At 35.7% G+C, this 16648-nt stretch overlaps 1 protein-coding gene across 1 annotated transcript in view; it reads right to left on the reverse strand.

Annotated features, from left to right (window-relative positions):
* ZCWPW2 (zinc finger CW-type and PWWP domain containing 2) overlaps window positions 1-13641 on the reverse strand; it is a gene marked incomplete at its 5' end in the record, with an annotated part of 102701 nt that extends 89060 nt beyond the window's left edge. The window contains 1 exon segment of the mRNA XM_036760480.1: window positions 13349-13641. Coding sequence (XP_036616375.1) covers window positions 13349-13641 — 293 coding nt within the window.
* Window positions 13642-16648: the final 3007 nt, after the last annotated feature.

The raw sequence follows: 16648 nt of genomic DNA on the forward strand, positions 1-16648 counted from the left end.
GAGACACAGTTAAACTTGATACTGGGGAAAATTCCTAAAAAATCCAGGCTATTCAAGTAAAATAGCTTGCCCCAGAGAAGGCAAGGTCTGTCCCACTTCTGACAGAATTCTTCAGGCAATGGTTGCATGGCCAATTGTTGGAGAGGCTTTAGAGCAGATTTTTGGCCAGGTACAGATGAGATCCAAGGATTCTCCCAACCAAGATTCTAGGATTCTGTGGCTTTGAGAATTAGAGAAAGAGCTCTGAATATGAATGAAGAGAAAAAACTCCAAACTGAAAAATTAGCTTTAGTTTAACTTGTTAGTTGTATTATATTGGAGGGTATGAAAGAACATGGCCAATACAGATTAAAATCATACAGGTTGATAAGTGTTGTAAGTATGCCAGATTATTTGGTTGTTCTTCAGTTATTTCAGTTGTGTCCAACTCCTTATGACTTCATTTGGGATTTGCTTGGCAAAGATAGTAGGGTGGTTTACCATTTCCTTCTCCAGCAAATTTTACAGAAGAGGAAACGGAGACAAACAGAATTTTAAGTGACTTGCCAGGGTCAAACACCTAGTGCGTGTCTGAGGCCAGATTTAAACTCAGGAAGATGAGCCTTCCTGACTCTAGGCCCAGTGCTCTGTCCATGGTGCTGTCTACCTGTCCATGCTTAATTGTATATGAAAATGTAAACAAATTTTAGAATAAGAAGCAAACTGGATTGTACTACAATGCTTATTTTGAATGATATACTTTAAAGAACTTATGTGATAATATAATCATAATGATGATGATGAGAGGATTTATATGGTATTTTCAGATTTCCAAGCATTTTACAAATATTATCTCATTTGATTTTTATAACAACCACAGGAGATAAGTATCATTATCCACACAATAAAAGTTAGAGTTTGAAGTAAAATATAACCTTTCATGACATCTTTCTATTGATTATCTCCAATTTATTTTGCATAAATATCATGTTGGTACATAGCTTTTTGTGTTATTTCTCCCTTAGATTGTGAACTCATTGAGGGTAGGGACTACCTTTTGCCTTTCTCTGTATCCCCCAGGGATAAGCATAGTGCCTGGCACATAGTAGGTGCTTAATAAATGCTTACGGATTAACTGATAAGTATAATTATAGAAGAAAATTCAGTAAAAGGTATCTTATCATGTTCTAGATAAAGGATTTACTTTCTCAAATTACAAAATGATCTCATTAGTTAGTTTCACCTCTGAGACAATCTCATGGGATAGAATTGGAGGACAGTATAGCAGTGATACTCCATGCCATTAACATTTTTACATAAAACATTAATTTGCCTTTAAAATATTTGCTTGTTCTTGCAGATATCAAAATTTTTATTGTTTTTTATTAATATTTTATTCTAAAATAAAGTTAAAATACTCTGGAATAAATGGTTGATTGGTGGCTGTCCTTCACTCTTGAAGAGGACTAAAATGACATCACTATGTTACAGTCAAGTTATAGTGCGTCCAATCATGGCTGATCAGACCAATAGAAGCTCAGAAGGCTTCACCAAAGGTCGGGCACAAATAATCCATAAGAACATTTGGGGTAGATTTTCTAAATTTGTGCATCTTACACATCTTTTGAGCTACTTTAATTCTGCTTTGCTCATAAAGCATAGTGCCTTCTTTGATGAGGGCATGCCATGCTGGGTGGTCCTCTGACAACATCTCCCATGTCACTAAATCAATTCCAAAGTTCTGCAGAAAGACCTTGAGAGTGTCCTTGTATCACTTCTTCTGACCACCATAGGAGTGCTTGCTGTATGAGTTCTCCATAAAATAGTCTTATAGGCAGGGGTACATTTGACATTTGAACATGGCCAGCCTATCAGAGTTGCACTATCTGCAGTACAGTCTGAATGCTTGGCAGCTCAGTTTGAGAAAGGACCTCAGTGTCTGGTACTTTATCCTACCAGGTGATCTTAAGCATCTTCCTAAGACAATTCAAATGGAAGCGATTCAGTTTCCTGCCATGGCCCTGGTATACTGTTCATTTTTCACAAGTGTACAACAATGAGGTCAGCACAACGGCTCTGTAGACCTTCAGTTTGATAATCAGTCTAATACCTCTTCTCTCCCACACTTTCCTTCAGAGCCTCCCAAACACTGAGCTAGCTCTGGCAATGCCTGTGTTAACCTCATTCTTGATGCGTGCATCTCTGGAAAGTACACACTCAAGCTAAGTGAACTTATTCCCAGGATTCAAAACTTCTCCATTTGTTATAACCAATGGGTCCATATATGGCTGGTGTGAAGCTGGCTGGTGGAGCACCTGTGTTTTCTTGGCATTAATTGTTAGGCCAAAATTAGCACAAGCAGCAGAGAACTGATCTATCTTTTGTTTCATCTTAGCTTCAGAGGCTGCATTAAGTTCACAATCATCCGCAAACAAAAAAATTATGCACCAAACTCTCCCTCCATTTTGGTCTTGGCTTGTAGCCTTTTCAAGTTAAATAATTTACCACCAGTGCAGTAGCTGACCTTGATGCCATGTTTGTCCTCATTGAAGGCATCTGACAACATTGCTAAAAACATGCTAAAAAGCATGGGAGCAAGCACGCAGCCTTTTTTCACTCCATTGGTGACTGGGAAAGCATGAGAACATCATCCATTATCCAGAACCCAGGCAAGCATGCCATCATGAAACTGATGTACAATACTGATGAACTTCTCTGGGCAACCAAATTTTGACATAATTTTCCATAAGCCCTCACAACTGAGAGCATCAAAGAATAAATGCCATTAATAACTCAAAAAAACATGCTTTCACCAAAAATACTACTGGCCCCATTAACACAAGCACTGCAGTATAAGAGAAAGAGTCCTGAATTGGGAGTCCCGAGCTCTGGTTCCAGCTCTTTCTATGACCTTGAGGAAATTACCTGACCAGTCTCAGATTCAGTTTCCTCATTTGTCAAATTACAAGGTTGAACTAGTTGATCTTTAAGGTCCTCTTTCAGGTCTAACATTATATGATTCTATATGTAACCTGGAATTCAAGGCTGGGGCATTTGGGTAAGACTCTCCTCATTGCTGGAAAGAATGATTATTCAATGTTGTATGCTTGAATGAGGAGCAAAGTTGGCATGAGAGGAGGGATATATTCTTCCTGCTTTGAGGGAAGGCACGTTTGCTTCCAGGAGAGACAGAGACAGAGAGAGACAGGCAGAGACAGGGAGAGACAGAGACACAGAGGGAAAAGAGAAAGAGATGTGAAAAAAGGAAAGGAGAGAGCTAGAGGGGAAGAGTGGGAGGGGAAAGAGAGAGAGAGAGAGAGGGAGAGGGAGAGAGAGACAGAGACAGAGACAGAGACAGAGAGAGACAGAGACAGAGACACAGAGGGAAAAGAGAAAGAGAAGTGAGAAAAAGGAAAGGAGAGGAGACAGCTAGAGGGGAAGAGAGTGGGAGGGGAGACAGAGAGACAGAGAGACAGAGGGGGGAGGGAGAGAGAGAGAGAGAGAGAGAGAGAGAGAGAGAGAGAGAGAGAACACATTTCGGGAAGCTGAAGACATGTGGAGGAGCTAGTACCTCCACATGTTCCTGACTTCCAGCTTGCCTCCCTAGAGACTGGCCTATTACTCTTTAGGGAAGATCAGGGATTTTAGGTCAAACTGAAATATCTTGCTTCCAGTGGAAGAGCTCTTTCAGTCTCTATATTACAGGTATTAACTAATCTGTATAACTCCTCTGATCTCTGCTAGCTATCTCCTTAGATAAATGAGTTTATTTACTATTCATTTTTGTGACTTATCTTTTGCATAAGTAGCTTTTGGTGGGAATGAACCATGCTTTTGGATATAAGTTTGGGGTAATTTTTCCCCTTTCACGGATAGTGAACAGGAAAGAAGCTTGAACCTATCGATATTTAGTGGAGAAGATAGATAGAATTCTAATCTGGTAAATCCCTCTCTGACGTGGAACATTATATACCATTTTATATCATTTTTCATTTCAACCAGACCCAGAACCTGAATTAATGAGTAACTGGAAGAAGATCCAGGACCTGGGCTTCTTTGTTCTCTAAAGTTTGCTCAGGAAATACCCTTACCTCTGTCAACATGGCCAGATCAGACTGACCTAAGGACATTCTTTCCCCTGTTAGCCATTAAGGGATGAGACCCTAATACAAAGAAGACTACCTTGCTTAATATTCTACGGGTATATACTTTAACTGACCTTTGTCAACACTCTTGTCTTTACAAACCTATTCCATTAAGGAAAATCCTCTTCTTGTATCATGGTTAAACCTACATGGGGATCATAAAATTGAGTAACATGCTGAATTGTGATTGTTCTAAAAAAAATATAAAACTTGTTCATTCCTCTGTACAAGTCAGTCAGACTCTGTCTGGCTCAATCCATGATCATGTCTGTCTGCTATGCTTAAAGGGAATGAATGGATAAATAAATAAGTAATATGAATTTTTCTATCACCTAGCTCTGTTGTTTCCTTCAACCAAGTTTTCAGGTTTAATACTGAGGACAGCAATGGTCAGTCTAGTGACCCCAATCTCCTGCTCCCTTCCAGGTAAGAATCAGTCTACTTTGGAGATGGATGGGTTAGTGTCTAGAGATAGCTTAGTGGCATTTAGATATGCCTTGTATGCACATATAACCTACATCAGTAACAAACACACACCTTACACATATAAAAACTGAGTGAATTTTCTGCTCTCCAATTCATTGGCTAATTAAACAACCACAATGAAAACTTCAGATACATCTGTTTACTTCAGAAATTCCACTGATCATTCTGATGTCTAATTATTGTTCAAATAATTAGGCAAGAGGTAGAAGTAGTTATTAAAGTTAAAAAGCTATAACAAAGGGAATGACAACAATTTCAATTTGATAAAATCATAAGATGTTAGATTTAATATCCACCTATCTTAAACATCTAAAATCTATACCATTGGTCAAACTAGGAGAGAGAATTCTGGGACAAGGGGGGAGTAGGTCAGAAAATTCGAAGGTCTCAAGATTTTTCCCACAAAAGACATAAAATAGCACCTCAGAGCGAACATAGAGCAGTAACAATAAATAAGAGTAGGGGCAGAACAACAGAGGGTCCTTCTGGGATAATCAGAGAAGATCTTAAGAAAAATCAGCCCCAGCCACAGGAACTTTTACTCCCAGGACAATGAGGGGAGTTGGGCATCTGAGCCTGGGAAGATTGAGGGAACTTCTGCTGACAAGGAAAGCCAGACTCAACAGTGAGTGAAGAAATTATACAATTTACCATCACAAAGATTGCTACAGACACTCATTCTGAGCCATCAAAATCTATACAAAGAGCTGCCTAAGTTTGGGATGGGCCTATTTTTGGCCATTCAATGAAAGCCAGAGTGATTTAGGTCTTAAGGTGGAGTCAAGGAGCTCCATTTAAAACAATGAGGTTTTAAAAGTCTGTCTTTTCACAGTTGTATTTCAAGAAATCTTAACTTAAAGATTTAAAAGATTAAAGATTAAACTTAAAGATTAAAGGTCTCCCAAAAGAACCAAACAAATAAAAACTTTGAGTAGCATAATGTAAGAATTAACACAAGACTTGTAAATAGAAAAAGGTGCCAATCAAGGTAATACACAGATTACCTACAGAAAAAAATCTCTATGCTGTAATCTCTAAAACACATAATGGTTAAGTTTAACAATTCCAAAAACAAAAAATTCTGCAATAAACCAGGAGAAAGAACTTCAAATAATACAAGACCCAATAGAAACTGTACCCAATAGAAACTCTAGAAGATAATGGAATAATGTCTTCCAAAAAGCAAAGGATAATAAGTTGCCAGCCAAGATGAAAACCTATTGCAAACCTATACCTAATGTCAATGAAAAAAAATGGACATCAAATAAAAGAGTCATTTGAAGTAGTCCTACAAAGAAAACCAAATTGAGCAAATTATTTGCTTCACAAACAGCCAGACAACAGAAATACAAGGAAGATAAACAAATAGAGCAACCAAGGAAAGTACAAAAAATGAAATAAATTACTACAGGAAAAAAAGAGGGGGAAGGGGACTAGAAAAAATCCTTATGTGGTTAAATATAGTTATTTTTTTAAAAAATGAGAACAGAGGGATCCTTAAGAAATGTCTTCCTAAAAGTACAAAAGGATACAAGGGTGAAAGAAGAAATTAAAAAGAAGAGATGATAAAGAAACAGACCTCAATCATAGACTAAGCCTCATATACAAGGGAGTAAGTGAGAAGGAAGGGAAAAACAAAAGGGTGTGGAAAGGAGAGAGGCCTTGCTTTGGTAGTGGGAGAGGGTTACACCGATGAAGGTTACTATGGGTGAAGAAAGATGTTCTATGAAGGGAGGTAGGGATCTTATGCTGGGTGTGGTCTTGGGGAATTGGGGCTTGAAAAAGACCACTTGTCCTATCTCAGAAGGAAGGGGATTGGAATTCCTGGGGTGAAGGGAGGAATTAGCACCTAGGAGAGTAGAAGGAACCTAAGAAGGAGATTCTGAGGAAAATGAAGAAAAGTAGGTAACCAGAGGGAGGTTATAGATGTGTGGTAGGCTACATAATCAGAGAGGGAGAAGAGGGGAGGGGTAAATTCTGGAATGAGACAGTGTCTTCTCTGTTACTTGCAGGAATTAGCTTTGTTTTAGGAGTGAGGCACAATGGAAAAGTGGAATCACAAGGCAAGCTCTATAAGGCAATAGTAGAAACTGTGTACAGGGGGAGAACCCAGAATAGATACCTTGGAAATTATGATCCCATAAAGAATAAATGAATAGAGAGAGACTAAAAAATTATAGTGGTCATGAACCAGAGAAGCAGGGTCTAGAGTAGACAGAAGAAGAGAATAAATAATGAAAAAAGTGAGGAAAAACCGTCTCTGAAGAGGGGTGCAAAAATGAAATTTAAAAAATATTAATGAACAGGACTAGCTTAATGAAAGAAGACAAAGAGAGAATGTACTTGACTGAAAAGAAAAAAATGGGGGAGTTGGGGATCAAATAAGCACATAAAGGCAAGAAATAAATAATACAATTATAATAAAAATAATTAATATGATTATAATAAAAATATTAATAATAAATAAAATATAAATACATAGATAAATAAATAAAAATAAATAAATAATAAAAATGAAATTATGAAATAAAATAAAATAATAAAAAATTTAAAAAATTAAAAAGCAGGAAAGGGTTTAATGGGAGAAAGAGGTTGGGGATGAGGGGAAGAGAGTCATTGAGAATAACAACTGAAAGAATATATCACTGTGTTTACCACAGATGAGGAAAAATTATGTAAAACCTGAAAATTGGTTAAAGGAGGAACAGAGCTAGGTGATAGAAAAATTCATATTATTTATTTATTTATTCATTCATTCATTCCCTTTAAACTTAGCAGATACATGCATGCACGGAGTCAGACCTGAATCTGACTGCCTGAACAAAGGAATGAGAAAACTTATATACATTATTTTTAGCAGACTCAGAAGTCTGTGTTACCTCACTTTTATGATCCCCATGTATGTTTAACCATGATACCAAGAAGAAGAGGATTTTCCTTCATGGAATAGATTTGTAAATACAATAAGATAAGAGTGTTGACAAGGGTAAGTTGAAACTACAACCGAAGGTTTCTGTGTTTCATTAACATTCCATAGCATAGTATTGCCCGTACAATATTAAGCGAGGTAGTCTCTCAGGATTAGGGTCTCATCCTTTAATGGTTAACAGGGAAAGAATGTTCTCAGGTCAGCCCTAACTGGCCTTATATACAGAGAAAAGGTATTCTCTGAGCAAACTTCAGAGAACAAAGAAGCCCAGGTCCAGGGTCTTCTTCAAGTGGATCATTAATTCAGGCCCTGGGTCTTATTGAAATTGCAAAAATGATATAAAATGATATAAAATGTTCCACAATTATAACTTGAAAAATATTAGAGACAAATGAAGGAAAATATAAACATAACTATCATAAGTGTGAATAGATTAAACAATACAATAAAATGAAAAAGAGTGACAGATTGGATAAGAATACACTCTGTTGCTTAGAAGAAATTATTTAAATAACAAAGCCATGCAAAATAAAACTGAGGGGATGGAAAAAATTTACCACACATCAAGTGAATCCAAAAAAGTAAAAAGAGTTTCAATCATGCTGTTTGATAAAGCAAAAATGAACAACCAAAAAATAAAAAGGAATAAATAAGGAAACTATATTATGGTGAAAGGAACCATAGATGACAGACCAACGTTAGTAATAAACTTATACACTGCAAATACCTTAGCAACCAAATTCATAAAGTAAACATTAACTGAAATAGAAGAAGATGCAAACAATAGCACAATATTGACAGGAATCCCTCTCTCAGTTATGAGTCTAACAGAAATAGAAACAAAGGGAGAATATGGAACTGAACAAACTACTGGAGAGATTGGAGTTAAAAGACTTATAACATCTTCTAAATAGGATGGCAAAAGAATATAAGTATCTCTCAGTACCACATGGAACTTTTATAAAAATTGACAATAACAATGACAATTGACAAGGGGCTTAGAGGTATTGCAAACAAAGATAAAAAGACAGAAATAGTTAATACTTTCCTTTATAGACCATAAAACAATAAAAACAGTTATTGGTTCAAAGACCACAAACAAAAGACACCAACCCAAAAGGAGATTTAACAGCGAAATTCTAAATAATGAGTATGTCAAAGAACAAATCATAGAAAAAATAGTTATGTGAAAGAAAATTATAAAGATAAAACAACATAAGAAAATTTCTGGGATGCAGCTAAAGCAATCCTCAGTGCGGAAAATCATATCTCTCTAAAAATACACTAACAAAATAGAAAAAGACAGGAATAATGAGCTGAATATGCATTTAAAAAATCAGAAAGCTAACAGACAAACCTAAAATAAGCAAGAAAGAGGAGATATTGAAAATTAGAGGAGAAAAAGATAAATTAGAAACCAAGAAAAACATAGAAATGATAAATAAAACTAAAAGCTGGTTCTTTCCAAAGACTAATAAAATTGATAAGCTTCTTCCAAGGCAAAATATGGAGTTTCAATAAAATAGAGGACTTTCAAGCTTTCTCAGTGAAAAGACCAGAACTGAATAGAAAATTTGACTTTCAAACACAAGAATCAAGAGAAGCATGAAAAGGTAATCAAGAAACAGAAATTGCAAGGGACTTACTAAAGTTGAACTGTTTTGTTTACATTCCTACATGGAAAGATGATGAGTATGATTCATGAGACCTCAGTATTGGGGTAGTTGAAGGGAATATGCATATATATATATGTATATATATATATGTTTATGTATATATAAGTGAATGTGTATGTATGTATATATCTATGTGTATGTGTATGTATGTGTATATATATAAGTGTTTATATATATATATATATATATGTAAAAGAGAGAGAGCAGACACAGGGTGAGTTGAGGATGAAGGGAAGATAGCTAAAAGAAATAAAATGAAATTAAGGGATGAGAGAGTAACATACTGAGAGAGGGAGATAGGGAGAGATAGAATGGGGTGGATTATCTCGAATAAAGGTGGCAAGAGGAAGCAGTTCTATGGGAGGAGGGGAGAGGGCAGGTGAGGGGGGAATGAGTGAACCTTGCTCTCATCAGATTTGGCCTGAGGGGGAATACCATACATACTCAGTTGGGTATCTTACCCCACAGGAAAGAAGAGGGAGGAAGATAAAAAAAAAAATAAAAGGCAGGGGGATGATGGAGTGGAGGGCAGATGGGGGTGGAGGTAATCAAAACAAACACTTTGGAAAGGGGACAGGGTCAAGGGAGAAAATTCAATAAAGCGGGATGGGTTGGGAAGGAGCAAAATGTAGTTAGCCTTTCACAACATGAGTATTGTGGAAGGGTTATACATAATAATACATGTGTGGCCTAGGTTGAATTGCTCAACTTCTTAGGGAGGGTGGGTGGGAAGGGAGGAGGGAAGGGAATTTGGAACTAAAAGTTTTAAAATCAGATGTTCAAAAACAAAAAAAGTTTTTGTATGCAACTAAACAATAAGATACACAGGCAATGGGGCGTAGAAATTTATCTTGCCCTACAAGAAAGGAAGGGAAAAGGGGATGAGACAGGGAGGGGGGTGATAGAGGGGAGGGCTGACTGGGGAACAGGGCAACCAGAATATAAGCCATCTTGGAGTGGGGGGGGGGAGGGTAGAAATGGGGAGAAAATTTGTAATTCAAACTGTTGTGAAAATCAATGCTGAAAACCAAATATGTTAAATAAAGAAATTGCATTTAAAAAAAATTGATAAGCTTCTAGTTAATAAGATTAAAAAGAGAACAGAAAGCCAAATAATAAAATAGCAAATAAGCTAGGTGAAATCGAACAAAACCAGAAGAAATAACAACAATCAACAGAACATATTGTATACCATCATATACTAACAAATCTTAAAACACAAAAGAAATAGAATACCTTCAAGAATATACAATACCCAGACTATCAAAAGGAAAGTCAAAAGAAGGTTCCTTTTTGTCTTTTTCTTTCTTCTTTCTTTGTGACAGCCTGCAATCACTAAATGAATATAAAATCAATTCTATTTTAAAATCCTTACATTAGGCATTTGGCAAGTGCATGGCTATATTCTGACATGCAATTGTTCAAAGAATCTGTGACATTATGTAGGATAACAAAATTTCAACTTGGTCACTGACCCTAGGCAAGAATTTATGGGTGTGCTTCACTTCAACTATAGATCTATAGAGCTTGTACAAAAATGTGTACTTTAAAAATCTGAAAGTTGAGAGTAGTTATTTATATTGTAAAAGTATTCCCAGACATGTTCCTTTAAATAGATTTCAATAGTGCACATAAAATATTATTCAACTTATATGTGACTTAATACAATATGTGACTTATTACAACTGTTCAAAAATAAATTACATAAAATTATGTACTCATGTATTCACGTCTGGTATCATACAATAATAATGGCTCACATTTATTAAGGATTTTAGATAGTTTGTGAAAGTTTTATTATACTCATGTGAGAAAACCAGGTTTCACTAGTAAGTCTTCAAGACCAATATCCTTTCCAATCGCCTATGAAATAAAGAGTAATGTTTGGTTTAGCTTTACTATTTACTCAGTAGCTAGATCCCTTGGCAAAACAAAACAAAAACATTTAAATATAGTAAATTTCCTTTATTTTACTTGCAAGACTGTTATAAATATTTTTGCTTTCTTTTAAGAAAAAAGTCCACAATATTCGGCTTTATTCTTCAAAAAAAAAGATTAATGGTTCAACATTTTTTGACATTTCACCTGAGGTCTTCTTCTTTTGCTTGACTTGGATAAAAGCAAAGATCTTTTCCATGCTACACACTTTCAAGTGACACAGTATATGCAGTAAAACTAGAGAAGAAACTACAAAGCTTTTTCAATGGTGGAAGATTACACTGAAGCTTCAGAAGATACTCTACAGATGTCTAAATTCATAGTATTTTCATTTTAAAATGTTTAAATATATTGTTTCCAAAAGGTATTGACTTAGGGAAAAATTATCTAGTTTTAATTTTCTTAACTACTTATTTGCTCTCTCATTGAGAAGTGTCCTGTATTTCTGAAAAAAAAATCATATTTTTAAACATATGAATGCTATCCTTTGAACAATTTCAGAAAAGGGAAAATTGTTCTTCAATCTTATCATGCAAAGAAATGTGATTTTTCTGGCATGTTGAGAAAGATAATATGTAAATATAAATATTATTATTATTATCATCAAATTTTATCAGTATGACAATTCATTATTTTTAGATTAGGAAGGAAGGAAAAAAGCATTTTCAAGTACCTACTATGTGCCAGGCACATATTAGTGCTTTTCAAATATTATCTCATTTGATCCTTATAACAACCCTAAGAGGAAGAAGTTATTGTTATCCCCATTTTACAGCTGAGGAAACTGAGGTAGACAAAGGATAAATGACTTTCCCAGGGTAACACAGCTAGTAAGTGTTTGAGGACACATATGCCTCAGCTCTTCCTGACTCCAGGCCTACAGATCTCTCCACTGCACCACCTCCCTGCCTAAAATAGATTAATATAGATACTAATCAATTGAGTCTCCTCAATTTTTTTCATTCTTGAGAAGAATTGTTACACAGTAGTACTATTTTAGATAAAATGAGGGATTTTTATCTTTGTACCATTCCTAAAAAATGTGACCTGAGGTAAAAATACTTTAAAACCATCATTAAAAAACCTTCATTTGACTTTGCCATTTCCTTAATCATCATCACCTTTGACAGTCATTCTAGAAAATACCACTTCTAGTCATTGTCTCCATTTCCTTGCATCTCCTCACTTCACAACCCCTGGAAGTTTCATTTCTGATTCCATCAGTCCCCTGGAACTGCTCTCTACAAGGTTAGGAATGACCTTGGTTGCTACATCTTAGAATATTTTCTCAGTCCTTTCTCATCCTTGACCTCTGCAACTTTTGACACTTTTAACCATCCTTTCCTCCTGGGTATTCTCTCCTCCCTCAATCCTCATGTGACAATACTTCTTTCTGGTCCTCTTTCTACCAGTTTGCCTTCTCCTTCTCTGTCTCCTTGTTGCATCATCAGCCATATCCTGGACCCCCAAGTCTCTATCCTAGGCCTTCCCCTACTCTCCCTCCAGGGGCTCCCCAGATTTAATTTATCATTACTATGTGGATGACTCAAATGTACACATTTTCTCTCTCTTGTGTTCTCCAATGAATCAACAAATATTTACTAAATGAAAGGAAGTGTGGCCTAGCAAAAAAGAGAGCTAACCTTGGAGTTAGAATTCAATTCACCTCCTGCCTCTGATCTATACTGGTTGTTTGGCCACTGGAAAAGTCTCCTAACCTCTGATACCCCAAGCAACTCTGTAACATGATACGATTGCAGAACATTGCTCATCTGCATTGGTAGAGAGAGATTCCACGATGAAAATTACCCAAATCAGAGAAATCACAGGCCCAAATTTTAAAAGAAAGGAAGCAAGGAAGAGAGGGCAGGAAGAAGGAAGGAAGCTGTACAAAATGGGACTCTAGGCTATTAGTGCTCAGCAAAGATTTCTAATGGCTGTCACTATCTTACTAAAATCTTGAACATGTACCTAGTAAATTGATGAATACATAATTGGAAAAATCATATTAACATTTCAATATTTTTAAATGGCATGAAATACTTATAGTTGATATTTAGGCCTGGTGTCCAAATTATTTCATCAGTCATATACATACAGTTTGTCATTGGTATTTGGTGGGGGGGAGTATTAATGGTTAGACCTTAAATTTTAGGTGCTTTCTATATTTATGACTTTTCCCATTTCAATCTTACCTTGGCCAACTGTACAATTTCACCAAGACTAGACTTCCTATAGGAAGTTGTGAATAGACATATTTAAATCCACTTTTAAGAACATGAGACTCTTCAGGAAAGCATTCTTCAGAAGCAGAGCATGTGTTATGGTTTAGGTCAGTGTTCATGAAGCAAAACCATGGCTCATTGTGATCAACCTGGGCAGCATCTTCACTAGATAACAACCTCCATTTTAAACAATTCTCGTTCTCACATTGAAACCATATTTTATCCATATACAAGTTGTCTTCATTTATTTCAGTTTTCTTTAATTTCTTGCAATCAAACTTTTTTTTTCTTCCCAGGAATGACATTTATCCTAGGATTTAGAAAATAAAAAATAGCGGTACAATAAGTATAAGAGAATATAATTAACAACAGTAATTGTAATTATTAACAAGGAATTTTCCAATTTTATTTCATACTTATCATCCTCACCCCCACCTCACACCCACTCCCCACCCCCATTTCTCCATCCTGCAAAGAACCAACTCTAAACAAGTTGTGTCCACTAATAGGAAGCAAGAGTACAAAAAAAAAGCATTAGTTACCGAAGGCATAAGTAGCCCAACCCACTGACTTCCACCTTCACATTAAACCTCTAAATCTAAAAATAAGCCAAGCATGATGAAGCAAGGAAAGGAGCTGCAATCACCAAGATTTCTTAACTTTTAGCCTACTAAAGCACTTAATAAGTTTGTACTACTCCATGACTTAGAAAAATCAAATGCAGGTAAAACTTTCTTTACATGATACCCTGAAATTAGCTTGACTAGACTCTTACTAAAATTAGCAATAAATGAGCAAGGGAAAGTACATAAAATAATAAAATATGAGGAGAAGGGAAAGGGGGAATTGAATAAGCATTTATAGAAGCACCTACTATAAGCTAACCATTTCACAAATAAAATCTCACTTGATCCTCACAACAATCTTGTGAGGTGCTGTTATCCTCGTTTTACAGCTGAGGATAGTGAGTCATACAGAGCCTTGCCCAGGATCACACAGCCAGTAAGTGCCTGATCCTACATTTGAACTAAGGTCTTGCTGAATCAAGGCCTAGCGCCCATCTGTTCACTGTGCTACCTAGCTACTTATGGAACAACTTTGAGTCAATATTATTAATACAGGGGTTTTAGATATATAATTAAGCTTTCTCAATATTGATTTAGTCCTTTGCTAATATTACTCAAGTATTTCATAGTTGTACATTTTAATAAAAAAATAAATAAAAGCAAAATCAACGCAAATAAAACATGACAGCAAACAATTCCTTTTGCATTACAGAAAGACAATTCCTTCTAAATGTTTATAATTGTGAGTAAATTATTCCTCCTGAACTATCTATCACCAAGGAAGTTACTATCTAGATGTAGTTGATTCTATCTTAGAGTATCTATTAATTTATGGCAATCATACTCTTAAAAAAACTTATTCACACTCTCTAAAATAAAGCATTTAATGCTAGGTCATACTTAAGAAGAGATGCTATTCATCTTATAGTAAAAGGGTAATTCTCAATGAAAGTAAAAAAATGGAAGTTAAGCAAAACTCTGAATTCAAATTTGTTTGGATAAAGTGATAACTCAAAACATCAATTTTTCCTTTTATATGCATTTTATGACAGTGGCATACAATTTCCAACCTTTATTATAAAGGAGCGGTTTTTAAGTGTCATACTCATCCTAACACTTAAAATTCAAATAAGCGATTTTATAAATGGAAACTAAAGAATTAGGAAATAATAGAGAACACACAGAACCCTAACAAAAATAATTACACCCAATTTGCTTAGCCTTCTAATCCTCTTTCTCTCTTGAATTAAAGAGGAAGTCTTTATTTAGTTCTACCCTTCAATTCTATTCTCTCAAGAAGGATAATATTAATAAATTAAAATCAGTGGTACTCAGAACACAATGTAGCTCAGGGGGAAACTAGTCCTACGTCAATAGAGACAGAAAAGTCCAAGTAAGAGCAATGAATAACCAAAGCATTTCTGTCCAGTAGTTCAATCTCTAAGATAGGTAGTCAGGGAGTATCAAACAGAAGGGGGGAAAAGTTATTACATTTGCTAAAGAAGTTCCATTTTCCATGGTGGGTAATTATTTAAAAAGCAAAGAAAAATTGGGCAAAACATAATTCAAAGTAAACTACTACTACGGTGAATAGAGTGTAGCTTCTTATAAGGTGTTTTCCAAACTGAGATGGATATGGGCAGTGGGGCTTAGAGCAAGTTTACATGAATAGATATATTCTAGAGACTATAAAGAAATAATTGATGGGAAATGGCGTTGGGATGACTGTACAGAAAAAGTGTTGAGCTGAAATTGTTGCATGATACTGTACTAGGAATTAAATTAAATATTCTCCTAATGTCATAGATTTTATAGAATGAAAACCTACTGTAGCCAATATCGTGAATGTTCCCACCTCTCTTACACAGACTTATAGCCTGTTTTTCCCACCCATCTTCAGTAACTTATGTGTAACAATAATGATAATAATAATAAAAATAATGATAACACAGCAGTATTTATGTAGAGCTTTAAGATTTGTAAAGATCCTTTTATATGTTATCTCATTTGATCTGTAGCAGAAAATGAACCAGGTTGATTAGAACCATCTTACCCAATTCCTCACTGAAATTCTTTGGTTCCTAAGAGAGAGTTCAGAATAAATTTAGGCTCTTTATCAGGTTTAAAACAAGCGAGGAATAATTACATAATCAGGGAGCACCCTAAGTATCTGAGAGAAAAAGGAGATCCAGGTTTACATTCACTACCTCTAAACCTGGAGTTAATGACTGGGACTCTTGGAATGGGTATATTGTAAGGCAGGAGTGGAAACAAAGGACAGCAGCTCTACTGAGAGGGCTCTAGTCTAGCGACAGAGTAATGTCATGTAATAGCAGAGTAATAGCACACCAGCAGAGACTTTTTCCTGAAAGACACAGGAGTACTCAGGATGCCCTGAATCCTGCAGTGGGCAGGACTAGCAGCAAGGGATAGAGAAAGATTTGTCCCAGCAGAGGACTGCGCTATGCCTGAAAATATGACATGTGACTACTTCCGTGGGGCTATGCTGAACTCAGAGAACAGCCACAGAAGGCAACGATTCCTGTTGGCATGTTCTGTCTAACACAGAGCTAAGAGTCTATGCACACTTTTGAGATATGGTTGATCTTTACAAGGTATCTTTTTTTTGGTCAGTTTTGTTTATACCTTATTTGATTTCCAAGTTTTATGTTTTATTGTGTGTTTGAGGATTAGTAATTTATTG

The sequence above is a fragment of the Trichosurus vulpecula genome, chromosome 5 (genome assembly GCF_011100635.1).
Source record: "Trichosurus vulpecula isolate mTriVul1 chromosome 5, mTriVul1.pri, whole genome shotgun sequence".
Lineage (NCBI taxonomy): Eukaryota > Metazoa > Chordata > Mammalia > Diprotodontia > Phalangeridae > Trichosurus > Trichosurus vulpecula.